This window comes from Lissotriton helveticus, chromosome 7 (genome assembly GCF_964261635.1).
Source record: "Lissotriton helveticus chromosome 7, aLisHel1.1, whole genome shotgun sequence".
Lineage (NCBI taxonomy): Eukaryota > Metazoa > Chordata > Amphibia > Caudata > Salamandridae > Lissotriton > Lissotriton helveticus.
The window spans coordinates 410,773,647-410,790,308 of record NC_136068.1 but is presented as its reverse complement, the minus strand read 5'-3'; the positions used below and the strand labels follow the sequence as shown (position 1 = coordinate 410,790,308).

The following is a 16,662-nucleotide window of genomic DNA, read 5'->3' as shown; positions in this document are numbered from 1 at the left end:
AAAAGTGTACATTTAGATGATTCAAGAGAGCGACGGAAGGATTAAGGGATTGACTTTAAATTTACAGATCAGTAAATTGTCAAAGAATCAAGAGCACAAAGGAAAGACGTTGAGGTGACAAAGGGTTAGTGTTGGAAGCGGGCAAATGAAGGACTGTTTGCAAAACATATGTGCTGGGAGAATGATAGAAACACATAGAAAATATTTTGGACAAGATTTACAAATGCTTTATCTACACAAAGTAGCCCATGGTATTAAACTATCAAATGCAAAAGGTGTTTTGTGCTGGGAATGCTCCCATTTAGCCACAAACAAAGTGTACTCTATGGCTTTGTGTCTATTTGGAGTAAGTGGTGATACTGTGGTGGGTGAATCAGTGCAAATACCTATTGGTCTTCACACAAAGACTGATGTGTTAGGAAAGTTAGACCAGGCATTGTGTCAAAATCTAATGCAGGTGCTATCCAGGAGAAACATTTACTTTCCTTAAACAAAAACACTTGTATGTGTTCTGAAGTACACAGCACACATGCAATGATTGTGATTTTTCAATGTTTGGCTTGATATAGGAATTTGTACTGGAACATTATGTTTTCAAGAAAAATCTTCTGCTAGACATGGCTAAGTGACCTCTGCAAGACTGTGTGTCATGCATGACAGAAATTTAGAGGGGCAACATTTGGAATGAGAGCAGCAGCAAAGTAATTTTAAAAGATATGGCTCTGCACTGTTTTCCACCTTGAGCAACACAGTGCAGCAAATATGGTTTGCTGCAATGCAGAACAAATTGTTAACTTTGGGCGTCTGTCTCTCATAGGAAAACAGGATAACTACATTGTTTTTAAGGCTTGGACTTCATTATTTCCTATCTACTGAAAGATGAATTTATCTTTCCTTTTGTAGTACCTTGATTTCACCACTGGGCGTCACCCTAAAGCCGCTGCATTACCCCACTTTAAGTAAACACCAGCCCATAGAGAGCTGGCTCCTGAGGAAGTGACAGAGTGTGTTGTTTGTCTGTTGTTGAATTATTTCTCCAGCTCGATGTGTCATTAGTCAATGAACAATTCTTTTGTAATTTCAGAGACAGACTATGTAAACATACACCACAATGCACTGGGCAGTAAGTATATCTACTTCTTATCCCTCTAATGTCAACACAGAAGTATCCATGCAGTCTCTCGTTTTAACTGTGTGATATTCAGGTTAAAACTGTTTAGGGATAATGCAATTTGTTACTTTTTGTTGTGTCATGTTATGTGATGTTCTACACCACCTTAAGGTACTTCAAAAGTGTTGTGGGGCAGGCAGGGGAGATGGAATGAGAGGTCAGAAGTTAAGAAGGAAGCTGGCATGAGGAAGGAGCCATGTGGATGGACTTATCTTCCATAAAAAGCACTAGTATTTGGCCAACCAGCCCATTAATTTATTGTGGGTAACTATCCTTTGGCATCTCGCCCAGGAGGAGCAAGATCAGTAGAGCGCTGGGTGATGCAAAATAAATCTGTTATCATACTGATCTTGACATCTGGAAATGTTTATCAAACAAAACTCTGTGAATCACAGAGACAGACAACAATGGGATCCGCAGGCACTGTGTGAGATTAAAAGCCAGAACACATATGTACGGAGCGCAAATGTTTACCTTTTCATAAACAGGCCTGAATGGGGATCATATGGCACAACCAAAAAACAGACTATGCAGGGAAAAATACTGAAAACTTGGCATAATATACATCCGACCTTCAAATTGATACACAAATGTAAATGTTTTGAGTTGAGCAAGCTTTTTGAACATTTTCATCTCTGATGCTGGCCGGACATTAGAGTGAGGCTTTATACATCAGAGACTTTCATAACATTTTGGCATCGTTTTAGCACTGAGCAAGAATATTGCTGCCACTACTACAGTTACACTAAGGCAATAATTCTAAATTCCACAGGGATAGAAGAGTCCAGTGCAAGAAAGAACTGAATTTGAATGGAAGAAGTAATCAGGAATTTTGGCGATGGAGAGCATATGGAGAAATCAGGCCACTATAGAGAGACCCACAATAAGTGGCATAGCTAAAGAAAAACTAGGGCAGGCCTGACAGCTACTAATTTTCGCTCTTTACAGTGCATACAGTCAGATCCACTAATAGCCTCTCACAATTAGAACCATTTACCTTCTTGAACATAAATGATGAGGGAGTTGAGGTGGGTAGAGCTAAGGATCTTCATTACTGAAAGGGCCGGGCCCATATGTACTGGACCTGTTCTAGAAACACAATTTGATGGTTCATTTTCATGGCATGAAAGCGTGGAGAGGATAAAATTTGTTAGGGAGCTGCTTGTTTGTTTGTTTGCCCGGAGACTGAGCCCACAACCGGAGGAGCATTACGGGGGAGGACTGCAACTTCCATCATCCCCAGCGCGCAGGTCGCACTTAAAACCAAAGCGCCGGCCTGGGTGCGGGACGCGCGCGGGGACGTGCCCCGGCCGTGCCTGGGTGAAGCCCGGGCCAAGGGCGGGCCGTACACGCCCGTCGGAGCCAGGAAGAGGCGGGACTGGGCCCCCCCCTCTAACGTCCATAGAAGCTCCAGAGAAGATCAAAGGTAAAAGTGTTTTTTCATCGAGTGTGGGTGCGAGTTGCCTGAGACTGACACCCCAACTCCGTTATTCCCCCGCTCACCACCCATCTGATTGCATTGTAAGCAAAAGTTAGGAGGAGCAAACAAGAGGGTCAAATTGCCCTTGGGGGCCCAAGCGTAGTGGGGAAACTTGACTCTTTCCTAACAAGGGCAATGTCAGTCCTAGCACACGAAATTGAGATAACGGAACGCCGATTATCGTTGGAACCCCCTAATCATAAAAGAACATCTTTCAGGGGGGGCATTGTCAATTCGAAACCCAATTGAGCCACTGCGAAGAGACACGGTTATGGAAGCAGTCACCAGCATAGTACCTATACCTCAGGACATGGACTTGACTGGCACCTCGCAAAGAGTTTGTTCAAGGGTGGCTGCAATGAAAGGACTCCCGAAGAGTAGTATTGACATGGCTGTCAAGAGAAAAAGGGCTGGGGGTTCGCAAAGACCTAAATCATCAAAAGCCCCGAGACTTAATAATCGGGAGGGGGATGTAACATCGGGAACAGTCCAGCAGGAACTAACTGACGGAGAGATAGGAGACACTGTTTCCTGCTCCTTGATGACTGAACCTATGTGGTGGAGATTAGAAACATTGGTTTACACAATGCTAAACCCTATCTCACTAAAACTAAATCAGATAGAGGAGAAATTAACTGCCCTAGAATATCATACTAAAGAAAACTTCCATGGGTTAGAGGTAGCTTTCAAAAATTGTACTCAAGTGACAGTAAGATCAATCCCCCAGGATAACCCTGGAACTGGAACTGGCAGCAGTCCAATGATACTAAACACACCTCCTGGTTTAATATATAGGGCACAACAGGCAAGCAATAATCGGGAGGCAACACCCTCAAATGCAGCTCCACTTATACTCAGCCGTCCTTTCCCCTGCAACACAAGGTCTTCCATTGCAAAAAATTTGATAGAAGTGGTTGATACAATAACTCAGAAAGTGGTCAACTTTAATACATTTCCTAGAGGCCAAAATAATACACTGGTAGGGCGGGGTAAACACGATAGCTTGGCGAAAGAAAGAAGTTCTGTCAAGACTAACCAGGTGAATGAGGTACAGATTCTACATTTACCCCCAGAAGCGGCTCCCTTGGCCTTAGTGTTGGGGAATGTCCCACCACTATGGGAGGGACAAACAGAATTTACAACACAACTAATGTCCAAATCTCTCCACTGGTTAACCCAAAATTTGGATATGGTGGGGCCAACAGGCAGGAATATCGCAAACCAGTTAATCATGGCAAGAAGAATATCATGGGTGGGCCCAGCTAGGAAACACTTGCCAGGAGACTGTGTGGTTTTAAACTTTAAAAGTGAATTTGTTGTTGGTTTCATCCTGGAGCACTTGGGTAACGTTTACATGAGAAAATCACATATTACTGCCTTACCACTGGGATTTTTCTATAGACCACCTACACTATCAAGACCTGTGGGATATTCACAAATCAAGGAAAGATCATAAGAGAGACAATCTTGGGGAAATAGTGGGACCACGGATTGGAGGTCTGAGAATAGATATGCACCCCTGTCCGACCTTTATGCTTGTGACTGACTACAGTCAGCATGCACAAGCACACAGAAGATTACAAAAAGGCAACTCCCCCTAACCCCGGTAAACATGGAGAGCTCACAGCTACCTACCCCACAGCTACCTAGTTCACATTTACTTGTTACACAACAGGAGAAACAAAGAAACGTATGGAAAATAGCCTCATGGAATGTGGCTGGCATCGCCCACAAACTGACTGATACCAATTGGTTACAGTCATGGCACAATCAGGAAATAATATGCTTTCAGGAAACATGGGCCCTGGACCCGATTTTTATTAGCTGTTTTAGATCCTTTCAGAGTGAAGCAATTCCATCTACTTCAGGGAGGTATTTTGACCTTAATTAGGAATGATCTAGTGGTAAAAGTAAAAACAAATCTACCACTGAACCAACATTTTAATATTTTGGTATTGGGAATGCAACAGAAAGGGATATGGGTCCTAGAATTTTTTTTTAACAACCGATTTGGCCCAACAATGCATACGATTGTGGGACAAGTAGACAAAGCCATTTCTGACATCGTATATAGTAACAAGTCTCTGAACATAAATATTATATGGCTAGGTGACTTTAATATACATCCCTGTAACCATAATATAGTTCATGTTTGTGGACTTGAGGATATGCGGGGTAATCTCATATAACATTTAGCTTCTTTAAATATGGAAATAACCCGTGACCCAGATTTCCATTTGGATATTCTGTCGGAAACCATCCAAAGAAATGGGGTGGGGTCAATGATCGACTACATACTTTTGACCGCCCCTCTCATCACAAGGGTTGTAAAGGTAGACACCATCTTTACAACTTTTGGTGACCAGGCCATAGTTTCAATGAAATTGAATGTATTAGTACCTGAGAGACAACAGAGAAGTAACATTGACACACGTATTGTGGCTAGAAAAAATGGAGTACAGCTCAAATGGGCACATATCGATAAAATCAAGTTGGTCCCAAAAATCATAGAAAATACCCAAGAAGATATATATATATATATATATGTTTAGACCCAGACGCTCAAGCAGGGGAAGTTGTACCAGCCTTTTGTAATATCTTGGGAAATATAAAATCAGCCCTAACAAAAACAAAAGCGCTAAATAAAGGCAAAGGTGGGAGCTGCTTTGACCCTGTTTGCACAAAAACTAGGAAGGCTCTGCTATATGCCCTAAAAGCCAAGCCGAGGAATTATGAAGGAATAAGAACATTGCGGGCCGCATATAAATGAGCAAGAAAAAAAGAGAAAAGGAAATCAGGTCGGACTTATGGAAAAATTTGGATAAAGCAGCTAAATCTGGAAACAGTTCTGAGTTCTGGAAGTTGGTAAATGTGCCTTACTTTAAGTCCCTCAATGACCCATCTCTGGATACACACATCGATGAGGAAGCATGGGTATTATATTTTGAAAATATTTTTATCTCACACCCAGGTATAATAAATTGTCACGCACCATTTCAGAGATATGCCAAGCGCCCCTATCATTTTCACTTACTGAAGTCAAAGTGGGGCTGGACTCATGTAGTTCGGAAAGGCCCCAGGACCCGACGGAGTCCCAATAGAGTTCTTTCAAGATAATCTAGATTTATGGATCCCATTACTAAAAAATGTCTTAAATAGTATAGTATTGGTAGTTTCCCCCCTTCATGGTCCACAGGGGTGATAGTACCTATCTTCAAAAAAGAGGATAGGGCAGACCCAAAAAACTACAGACCTATTTCCATGCTGGATACCACATCAAAGCTTATGGGCCGCCTTCTCCTCTCTCATTTAGAGCACTGGGCTAGAGAAAATAAGATCTTGATCCAGGCCCAGTACGGCTTCCAGCAGGGAAGGGGTACCGTAGATCAGTGTCTAAATTTAGCTCTGATCATAGAAAAATGTACCAGACTGAAGGAGGGCAAATTATACATGGCCTTCATGGACCTTAGCTCAGCGTTTGACTGCGTGGCCCATGATAATCTATGGTCTATAATGGAGATGTTGGGGGTTGAACCTGCCATATTAAATGTTATCAGGCAATCATATGAAAATGCAACGGCATCAGTGCGTTACACCGAAACTGGAGATTATACACGTTCTTTTAAAATCTCCCGGGGTGTAAGGCACGGTTGTGTATTGGCCCCTTTTCTCTTTTCTCTACACACAAACAGAGTAGAAAAGGCATTAACTGTGGCTACTAGCCATGTTTCTATCTTCGATAACCAAATGTTACCAATACTGGCCTACGCAGACGATGCGGTTTTAATCGCCAGAACAGGGATTGGGCTACAAAGGCTGATCACTGCTTATGTCTCCTTTAAGGATTCACTTCAGTTGAAAGTGAACCAAACTAATATTAATAGCAGGGGCTACAAAGAAAGAAAAGGTACCGCACTTTTGTGCAGGGGTGCAAAAAATTGAGATAGTCAACTCATTTCCCTACTTGGGTATCCTCTTTGATAAAGATCTGTTGTTGGCAAAACTGATGGAGGGAAGAAAGATGGTGATGGAGAGGGGTATTGTTGCCTTAAAAGGCTTTGCTAGAAAATTGGGAGCTACACCCCTAACACCGATAAAAAACATCTATTAGGCAAGAGTTAAAGCAGCAGCGACTAATGGAGCTGGGGTGTGGGGTATGGCAGCATCAACACCACTACAAACTACTGAAAATGCATTCTTTAAATCTGTAGTGTGTTTACCTTCCTACTTCTCAAATGGTATTCTACACTCAGAACTGGATATACCTTATATTTAAGACTACATCCAGTTCGCTCCACTTCTCCTCTGGCATTTAATCTGGAGGAGAGACACAGTCCCATTGAACCAATCAATAATAAGGAGCTGTTTAGCAATGGACAAATGGAAGAGGTCTAGGTGGCTCAGCTATGTAGAGTTACGGCTAAGGGATATTGGCCTCTACAAACTTTTTAAAGACGGTTTCCAAACAGAGAGTTAGTGATATGTTTATGTTGATGACCAAGTATAAATGAAGGGTACAACAAAATGAAAAATATGCAGTCCGGGCATATGGCCTCAACCCACTTTTAACTGGAGGAGGCATTTCCTATTTAGCAAATGTAAACAGGACGAAACATAGATTTATACTGCTAAGGTTCCGCACCAACTTGATACCTTTACTGTTAGGTTATCCGGAAAAAATATATAACCACGCTGACTTAAGCCTGTGCCCTTGTGATAACTTATCACCTCAAACAGAATTGCATATATTTTTATTCTGCAGTCTATATGAGAGTGAAAGGAATGCCTACCTTAAACCAATTTTAAAGAAAATGAATTTTAAGCAGTGTCGGGTAGCATTATACTTTCTGAAAACACTTCCTGACCCTCTGGTTTGTTATTCAGTTGTGTCATTCCTGTGGACTTGCATGAGGAAGAGGAAAGGGTCAGCGCGTAGGCCATTGAGTATGTAAAAATGATAAGCCAAGTATCCAGAGTTAGTACATGAAAAGGCTCACTTCTTCTAATATATTTTATATATTTTGGTCTTTAAACTAGAAATTGTGATGAAATATTTGTATCTTTTTTGTAAGACAGAAATATCACATTATTTTTAATGTGATTTATTTATATGTGCTTTTATGAACCTTTTTAGGAAAACAACAGTGGTCCCAAGCACAAGAAAAATAGTAGCACAAAATGAATATAGACACAATGGAAGCTATATTAAACAGTGACTTGTCCAGCCGGACAGAGGTCCAATTTTTACTTTTAACAACGAATATTCTGAAGAGATACCTTCAACATTTCCATAGAAAGGGGCACAAGCCTGTACCCAAACATATACAATTTGGCATAGAGAGGAAAGTGGTCAGAGAATAGAACAGAATTTTAGGCAGAAGCTGTTATTTCCTGTAAATATTTCAATGACAGAAATTCCATTAAACACCATTACTCGCCAAGCATGGCAATTTGTACATTTTACAGTATATGGTGTTTTAAAAGTCAACGGCGTTTGGATCCCATTTAAAGAGTCATAGGGATCATCATCAGGACAAAATATTGCCTAATTATCACAAGTATTGATAGCCCGCGGAACGGCAGGTAGTGCTTCGCGGCGCGCTAGCGGATTGCTCGGTCGCGTAGGGGAGGGTGCCATCTCAATCGGCTCTGATAACTTCCCTGGTCGTTACCCAACCAGGGAAGTTATATAGCATAATATGAGCTTTACAAAATTGCATAGAAATTAAATACTTTTGGTGAATGCATCTACCTCCATGTAAGACGACACAAATAATAAACATGTTTATTACATGAATGATTGTCAGTTTCATAACACAAGCTCCTCATTTTCAGGGAACTGCATTTCAGGCCTACGAAATTCAGCTAACATAGGAAAGCATAATATGAGCTTTACAAAATTGCATAGAAATTAAATACTTTTGGTGAATACATCTACCTCCATGTAAGACGATACAAATAATAAACATGTTTATTACATGAATGATTGTCAGTTTCATAACACAAGCTCCTCATTTTCAGGGAACTGCATTTCAGGCCTACGAAATTCAGCTAACATAGGAAAGCATAATATGAGCTTTACAAAATTGCATAGAAATTAAATACATTTGGTGAATACATCTACCTCCATGTAAGACAACACAAATAATAAACATGTTTATTACATGAATGATTGTCAGTTTCATAACACAAGCTCCTCACGTTAATCGTTTCTACTAGTTGCACTCACTTTCTTCGTTGATTCTCCATGTTACGCTTCACTGGCCTGGAATAACTTACATTTCAAGTTAATACATTTCAAATTATAACACGCTATGTTACTACAACAAAGGGTTATATGTAGGCCCCAGGGGCTAGGGTCGGAGAATGAGCTCCTGGTTTTGGGGACCACCACTAAACGAATTCCCCCCCTGACTACGACCCCCTCTAGTCTGACGTCCCAACTGAGAAGAAACAGAATATATAGAGGACTCACCGGTGAAAAACTCCCAAGCAGGCGTCCCAGAATCACGCTCTGGATCCTCCACCTCGAACGCAAACAAGCTGCCCATGACTCGGAGAAGATCGGGTAGCAATGGTGGACTCCTCAGCAGAAGATCCAGCACAGCCATACTTGGACCCGAAGGAAGCTGAAGGGCATCAACAATAAGCAGCACCCAGGACGGTAACCAAACTCCTGAAGGCTGGAGGCCCCAGTTGACAACTGATGAAATCGAAAGACTCCAGGACCGAGACTGGTCGCAAAAATCCGTGTGGAAACGATCCCTGACGAGGACTTGAGGAATCAAATGCAGAAGGGTCCGCTCATCGGGACCGGTAAGATGCAGTAGAAGAATCCCCATTCAATCGTGCAATCTCAGCAACAAGAGAGACGGGACGCGCTTCATCATGCCTGACCCTAAGATGGCTCATAACAGGGGGTGGTGATGGACAGAGCATCTGAATTAAGCAGAACACTCCTACCCAGTCAAAAGATCAGGGCTTGATCCATCACCGTTTTTTAGCTCACTGCACCATCCCAGTTCAGAACCTGGCTACATGCAAATTAGTCTGGCCCTGGCCCTGGCCCAGTGCATCATGGGAACAGGGCAGACCAAACTACCAAGCCAATTCTTCACTGGAAAGGAAACAAGCTTCCGGGGACCGGTTTCTGGCATTGCAGCCGTCTTCGGCCCGGCTTGCTTGAATCCTGATGGTGCAGTGAGCAAGGGACTCACATCTGAGTATACCCTTCCACACTTGTGGTGGCCAAAACGATTCATAACAGGGGGTGGTGATGGACAGAGCATCTGAATTAAGCAGAACACTCCTACCCAGTCAAAAGATCAGGGCTTGATCCATCACTGTTTTTTAGCTCACTGCACCATCCCAGTTCAGAACCTGGCTACATGCAAATTAGTCTGGCCCTGGCCCAGTGCATCATGGGAACAGGGCAGACCAAACTACCAAGCCAATTCTTCACTGGAAAGGAAACAAGCTTCCGGGGACCGGTTTCTGGCATTACAGCCGTCTTCGGCCCGGCTTGCTTGAATCCTGATGGTGCAGTGAGCAAGGGACTCACATCTGAGTATACCCTTCCACACTTGTGGTGGCCAAAACGATTCATAACAGGGGGTGGTGATGGACAGAGCATCTGAATTAAGCAGAACACTCCTACCCAGTCAAAAGATCAGGGCTTGATCCATCACCGTTTTTTAGCTCACTGCACCATCCCGGAAGCTTGTTTCCTTTCCAGTGAAGAATTGGCTTGGTAGTTTGGTCTGCCCTGTTCCCATGATGCACTGGGCCAGGGTCAGACTAATTTGCATATAGCCAGGTTCTGAACTGGGATGGTGCAGTGAGCTAAAAAAACGGTGATGTGTCAAGCCCTGATCTGTTGACTGGGTAGGAGAGTTCTGATTAACTCAGATACTCTGTCCATCACCACCCCCTTTTGAAATATTTTGGCCACCACAAGTGTGGAAGGGTATGCTCAGACATGAGTCCCTTGCTCACCGCACCATCAGGATTCAAGCAAGCCGGGCCGAAGACGGCTGTAATGCCAGAAACCGGTCCCCGGAAGCTTGTTTCCTTTCCAGTGAAGAATTGGCTTGGTAGTTTGGTCTGCCCTGTTCCCATGATGCACTGGGCCAGGGACAGACTAATTTGCATATAGCCAGGTTCTGAACTGGGATAGTGCAGTGAGCTAAAAAACAGTGATGGATCAAGCCCTGATCTGTTGACTGGGTAGGAGTGTTCTGATTAACTCAGATACTCTGTCCATCACCACCCCCTTTTGAAATATTTTGACCACCACAAGTGTGGAAGGGTATGCTCAGACATGAGTCCCTTGCTCACTGCACCATCAGGATTCAAGCAAGCCGGGCCGAAGACAGCTGTAATGCCAGAAACCGGTCCCCGGAAGCTTGTTTCCTTTCCAGTGAAGAATTGGCTTGGTAGTTTGGTCTGCCCTGTTCCCATGATGCACTGGGCCAGGGACAGACTAATTTGCATATAACCAGGTTCTGAACTGGGATGGTGCAGTGAGCTAAAAAACGGTGATGGATCAAGCCCTGATCTGTTGACTGGGTAGGAGTGTTCTGATTAACTCAGATACTCTGTCCATCACCACCCCCTTTTGAAATATTTTGACCCTCAGATGGCGGCACTAAATCAGCTAATGACCATCAGCTCATATCCCCCTAAGCTGCCATAACCTCCCCCTCTGAACACTTCCTTTCCCTTGAACAGGCCACTGAATTAGCTGCCTAGTAACGCTGCCTTTAGGAACCGGAGGCACAGAATACCCAGCCGCAACAGCACACCGGCCTGTCCTCAAGATGGCAGCCACTCACACCTAACTACCGATCCTTTCATTACGAGCGCAGAAGTTTGAATAGACTTTAATTTCTGCCTGCAGAGTAGGTGGATAGGCTGCTTTCCTTAAACCAAAAGGGGAAAAAAAGGAAAGAAAGGAAAAGGAGGAGAGAAGTAAAGTAAGAAAAGAAAGAAAAAGAATAAAGAAGAGGATATAAGAAAAAGAAAAACCGCACACTCTCAATATCCAGGACTCTCCATAGAGATAATTGGGGCATCTCCAACACCAAAAGCCAACTAGGAGAGCCCAGTCCACACCCATACCTGACACCCTCATCTATTGACGCCTCTCACACAAACCCGCCCAAGATCAAACAGCCCAGCTCTACAATGTCCCTTAACACGGTCCAGTCTCAGAGACCCAGGTACAAAAGAGCCGCATCACCCTCCTGAAACTCCTTCTCCCTTCCCTACGTAAAGACGAACCAGCGGCTGGCCCTGCTCGAATGCCAGCTAGAAACGGTAATTCTGGGCCTTTCCGAAATATTACAGAACCTCACCACACTCAGAAATCCCCTTCATCATTCACATCCTGTAGTGTAGCTCCTATTTTCCCAATAGGCTCTGCGCATTGGAATAGTACCTACAGCAGTAAAGGCCTAGGCCAGACGTTAACTAGGTCTACTACTGTCGATGCTAGACTTAATTTTTGGGTTTGCCAGCTAAGCTCAGAGTTCGCTAGAAACTTTCTCGAATGTTCAAGGAAGGATTAACTCCCCTGATTAGACAAGAAGGGATTTAGTTTCTGACAACCATAGAACATGACAACTTTGCTCTCGATATTCCAGGCTGCCTGCGAGGGCTGCCCAGAAGCGCCGGTGCTGGGTCTCTCGGCTTGAGATAGCAGCGCGTCTCTCAGCGCGTCAGGAAGGCGGGGCTGCTGCCTGCGGGGTCTGCTTCTGCTCTCGGCTTCGGCAAGTATGGCTGCTCCGTCTTGTCACCACGCGTGTGTTTGCATAGGGCAAGGTCGGCAATATTTATACCTTAAAGGTGCCGAGATTGACGTAAGGATGGACATAGGTACGTCAATAAAGATGTCATACGACTTGCTCGTTAGCACATTCTTTTGCAAAAGTTCTCTGTGAAATCAAAACAATGGCCGCACGGATTTTCCAGGTTGTCATAGGTTTGATTTGTTATGAGAACGTCGTATGCCTTATCAGGGGCTGGAGGAATGTCGCTTGTCTAATTAGATCTCAAGCGTTATGACCTAATCAGATAACACGTTCCTGTGCCGTAGTGTGACTGCGTCAGATAACGGTATCTGCATCATGGGGGATTTCTTGCCTCATGGGCTGACTGTTAGTTAACTAGCTAGGTAGTTTAACCAGAATAGGGTCAGGAATAGGGGGATCGATTCAGAACCTATAGAAATACACGACACCCACTCCACGCTAACTATGGTCATATCTACTAATCTATGCATAGTATAACATAGTACAACATACTATAGAGTATAGTGTATACCTTACCACCCCAAAATACATAAATGCATTTCGAAATTTTCAAATATACTGAAAAATTGCAGTCATATATATTGTATGCACTTAAGCTATGAATTAAATGCAAAAGTAAACACGCATTGTAATGCATTATTGCTTTTTGGTATATGAGAAATACACATGAAATGGCTCTTAATATAGCTATACAGAAAGGAAGGTCGAGACCATTTCATCACATAATAAAATATTTGTGAACATACCAGCGGGCAGCTAAAGTCTATATAAAGTATCTAAAATAGAAATCTTAGTTCTCTAGGAATAGTTTCTTACTTTAAGCAGAAGATCAGTGTCCCGGGGAAAAAATATATAGAAAAATATTTTAAGGGCTTGCTGAAAAAGGTTGCTGTCCGTGAACTGGATTGTAATTGTTCATGTGACTTTATTTTTAAGGGTTGAAGGCCGAATTCAGGGAACGCCGTGTGCGAGTTTACTCAAAAGTCTCTATTTCTGTTCCGGAGAGAACATCATATCATTCAGGCTTTCGAAAAAACTGTCAACAGCTTCATGGGAAAGTTCCACTAAGTCGGAAATAGGGGTAACCATGCATTCGTGCGCATGATTGTCTCCATTGACATTCTGATTTGCATTGCTGACAGAAGGTCGTACCTGTTCGATGCTGCTTTCATCTTGAACTTCACTACTCTTCAATCGTAGTGGTGAAGATTCCAGGAATGCCGTCATCAGAATTGGCAGCCTTTGAGGGCAGCACAGTGCGTGAACCTTGGTAGGAACCAACAGTGTATCTGCATCCACCGGCGCATCCGATTGTAGCGTCAGACAGGTGTCTAACACGCATTTTTCTCCGCATAGCAGACACCTTAGTACAGGTAAAACACACCTTTGCCACATTGGTCGAAATGATAGAAACCAAGTCATGTTTAGGTCTCTAAGCCGGGAGAGTCCCAGGATTTTTGATATCCGGTCCCGGTATCCAATGGCTAGGATCGTATCTTCCATTGTCGCGAGAGTTTGATCTGTGACATGGGTTGCCATAACGAAAAATAAGGACTAGGAATAGGATTCCTGCAATTAGTCCCAGGATCAGGGGAAGTCCGCCAAAAATCGAATGGACGAAATCTGGAAAAATACCCAGTATGGCTTTGAATGGTGTTAATGCCATCGAAAATACTGTCTTAAATACCTTTGAGACCCCAGTGGTATCAGAAATATTTAAGATTTCGCTCAGGATTTCCGCGAAATGTACGGGGGAATTAGTTGATAATAATGTATGTATCTCTGCAGTCGTCCTTGCGACTTGTAGATCATACGTTTCTTTAGATGACGTGAGCCTTGTAGGCGTCTGAAGAAGCACTGTTTTCATTCTGCTTAAAGTGTCTATTCGAATAGAAGTAATTTTCAAACCAGGCCATGCCCTTGCCTCCCTGTCTGGTAAGGAGCTGGGGAACAAAGAACGTCCACAGCACTTGACCTTCGCCGTCGTGGTGACGAGATAAGGAGTCCCGGGCATAAGACTACAACATCTGCGGTCTACAATAGGAATGTAACTCCCATTACAGAGTCTTTGAAAGAATGATTCTATTTCAGTTGCAGGTGCGCCTTGCTGGTGACATGAAAGGTTGTATGAATTCCCTTCACAGGCTCCGTGCAAACTAATACCGTTACACAGAAGCGTGCCGCTTAGTGACATAGCACAATTGTTGCCACTAAGAAACACTTTCTGTCCTTTGTTACTGACACATGCATGTGAATAGGGCAGGTTCCAAGTTGTTTTAAGGTACCCCTTTCCCAATTTCTCGTACATGCCAGCCTGTATATATTTTTGGCAGTATTGAAACCTGAAGGTTGAGATTGGAATATTTATGATTCCGTGGATTATCCATTCACTGACAGGTCGTTCTGACATTGTCATCGGTAATCTTTCTAGTTTTTCAATGCTCAAGATTGTATAATCATAGTAAAGAGAAAAGAGAGGTGCCAGGGCTCGAATTTGAAACACCAAAACTTATTTATTCAGCTGGTGTAAACCTTCCTTTCAACGATTCAGGAGGCTGTGTATTTGTCATCTGTTACCGTATTCAAAATATACTCAATCTTATACAATTTTCAGAGTGAGAAAACATTCCTTAAGCTGTGGAAACAGTTTAAACACATTTTTACATCCATTACAATACTTTCATTATAATCAAAAACAAAACAAAGCAGAAAAAATTCTTCATCAATATTTACATACAAAACTTTTTGGTACATAAAATAAAGAACGGCGAATCATGTACACCTAGGTTCATTCGGGTACATTTGATTGTGAATACATTGCCCTATTTAATTTATGCGTCTCTTTTAGACAGCCAGATAGCCGACGCGTTTCCAAACCCTTCTCTCTAATCAATGGGGTTCTTCATCAGGGCTGGGCTGTGTACCTGTGGTGTAAGATTTAAGGGACATTTAGTATCTCCTTCTCTCTAAATCTATATCATCTATTATATGAACAGGCGAAGCCTTTACATTGATTTTACCTGGTTTCGCATTATTCTTGGGCGATGTTTTTCTGAGCGGGGCATCAAGTAAAACTTAAATTTTTCACCACTACAAGATTGTATAATCAGCACCCTTCTGCGCCATACCGATTTGTCTATCAGTAAGGTTAAAGATTTGGAATAGTGACGTTGTGTTGATTAAACGCCAAGGCACATAGCCTGAACGCAGATTTTGTAACGTCCAGCCAAGCTGTACAATAGAGCGCAATTGCGACTGACCATGTTGTAATAACAGTAAGTCTTGCGATAATATGTCGATTGCTGAAGACACAATGCTGTCCAATGAAAATATTCTGGAGGACAGAGTCATTAACCCATTGTCCACTACAGAAAGTGATTTTTCCAAATTAATACGATCAATTTCACGTATTCTCTCTGCTGTTTCAATTTGAGTAACCTTCCAGGCCTCATTGTATGCTGCATATACAGAGGCTGCTATGGAACGCTTTTGACGCTGTTTGCGTGGTCCCAGTATGAAATCACGCAAGTCAGCACCATCAGTAAGTAAAGTTAGGTGTTGCTTAATTTCAGGCAGTGTGGAAGTTTGTAGCCATTGAAGGCATAATTTGCCCACACTGTAGGTTGTTATTATCCCTGGGTGATGTCTTTGAGGATATCTAGGGTCTGGCCTGGTCATTTTGAAAACCGGTGTTTTATTCAGGAATCTATCTTGACAGTTATTTGTATCTGTGGGCCAGATCAACCATTGTTTCCAATCAGGATGTGTTCTGTTTTGGTTAAGTATATGGCTTATGTCTATTTCTTCATCTGTATCAGAGTTATTGCTAAACATTGTTGGCTTTGGAATAGACAGGTTATTTAAATCTTTGATTTTGGCTAAGCCAAGACAGGTGGTTTGTTGAACAGTGTCATTTAAAAATATCATTTGTTCTGGGATCATGCAGGCTCTAAACAAAGCTTCTATACCCTGTACTTGCCATTCTTTTGTACCCCAAACACTTTTCAAATCAACATTTTTGTCCCAATAATCAAATCCAAAAGTATTCATTTTTTCAAAGAATGAATCTGAATATATCAATTTCGTGTTGGTTATCATAGTTTTCATCCCTGTCTTGTTTGACAATTTGTAATAAAATGTTTCAGCATTAGTTATGTTAAAACCTGAAAAATATGAATATTTGTCATAAACGGTTCTAG

The 16,662-nt window shown here is 42.6% G+C and overlaps 1 protein-coding gene across 1 annotated transcript in view; it reads left to right on the top strand.

Moving 5' to 3' along the window:
* LOC144769106 (uncharacterized) overlaps positions 1–16,662 on the top strand; it is a 362,128-nt gene that overhangs the window by 333,957 nt on the left and 11,509 nt on the right. Inside the window, exon 8 of the mRNA XM_078653109.1 lies at positions 1,085–1,123. Within this exon, the coding sequence (XP_078509235.1) occupies positions 1,085–1,123 (39 nt within the window). The remainder of the gene's footprint in view (positions 1–1,084; positions 1,124–16,662) is intronic.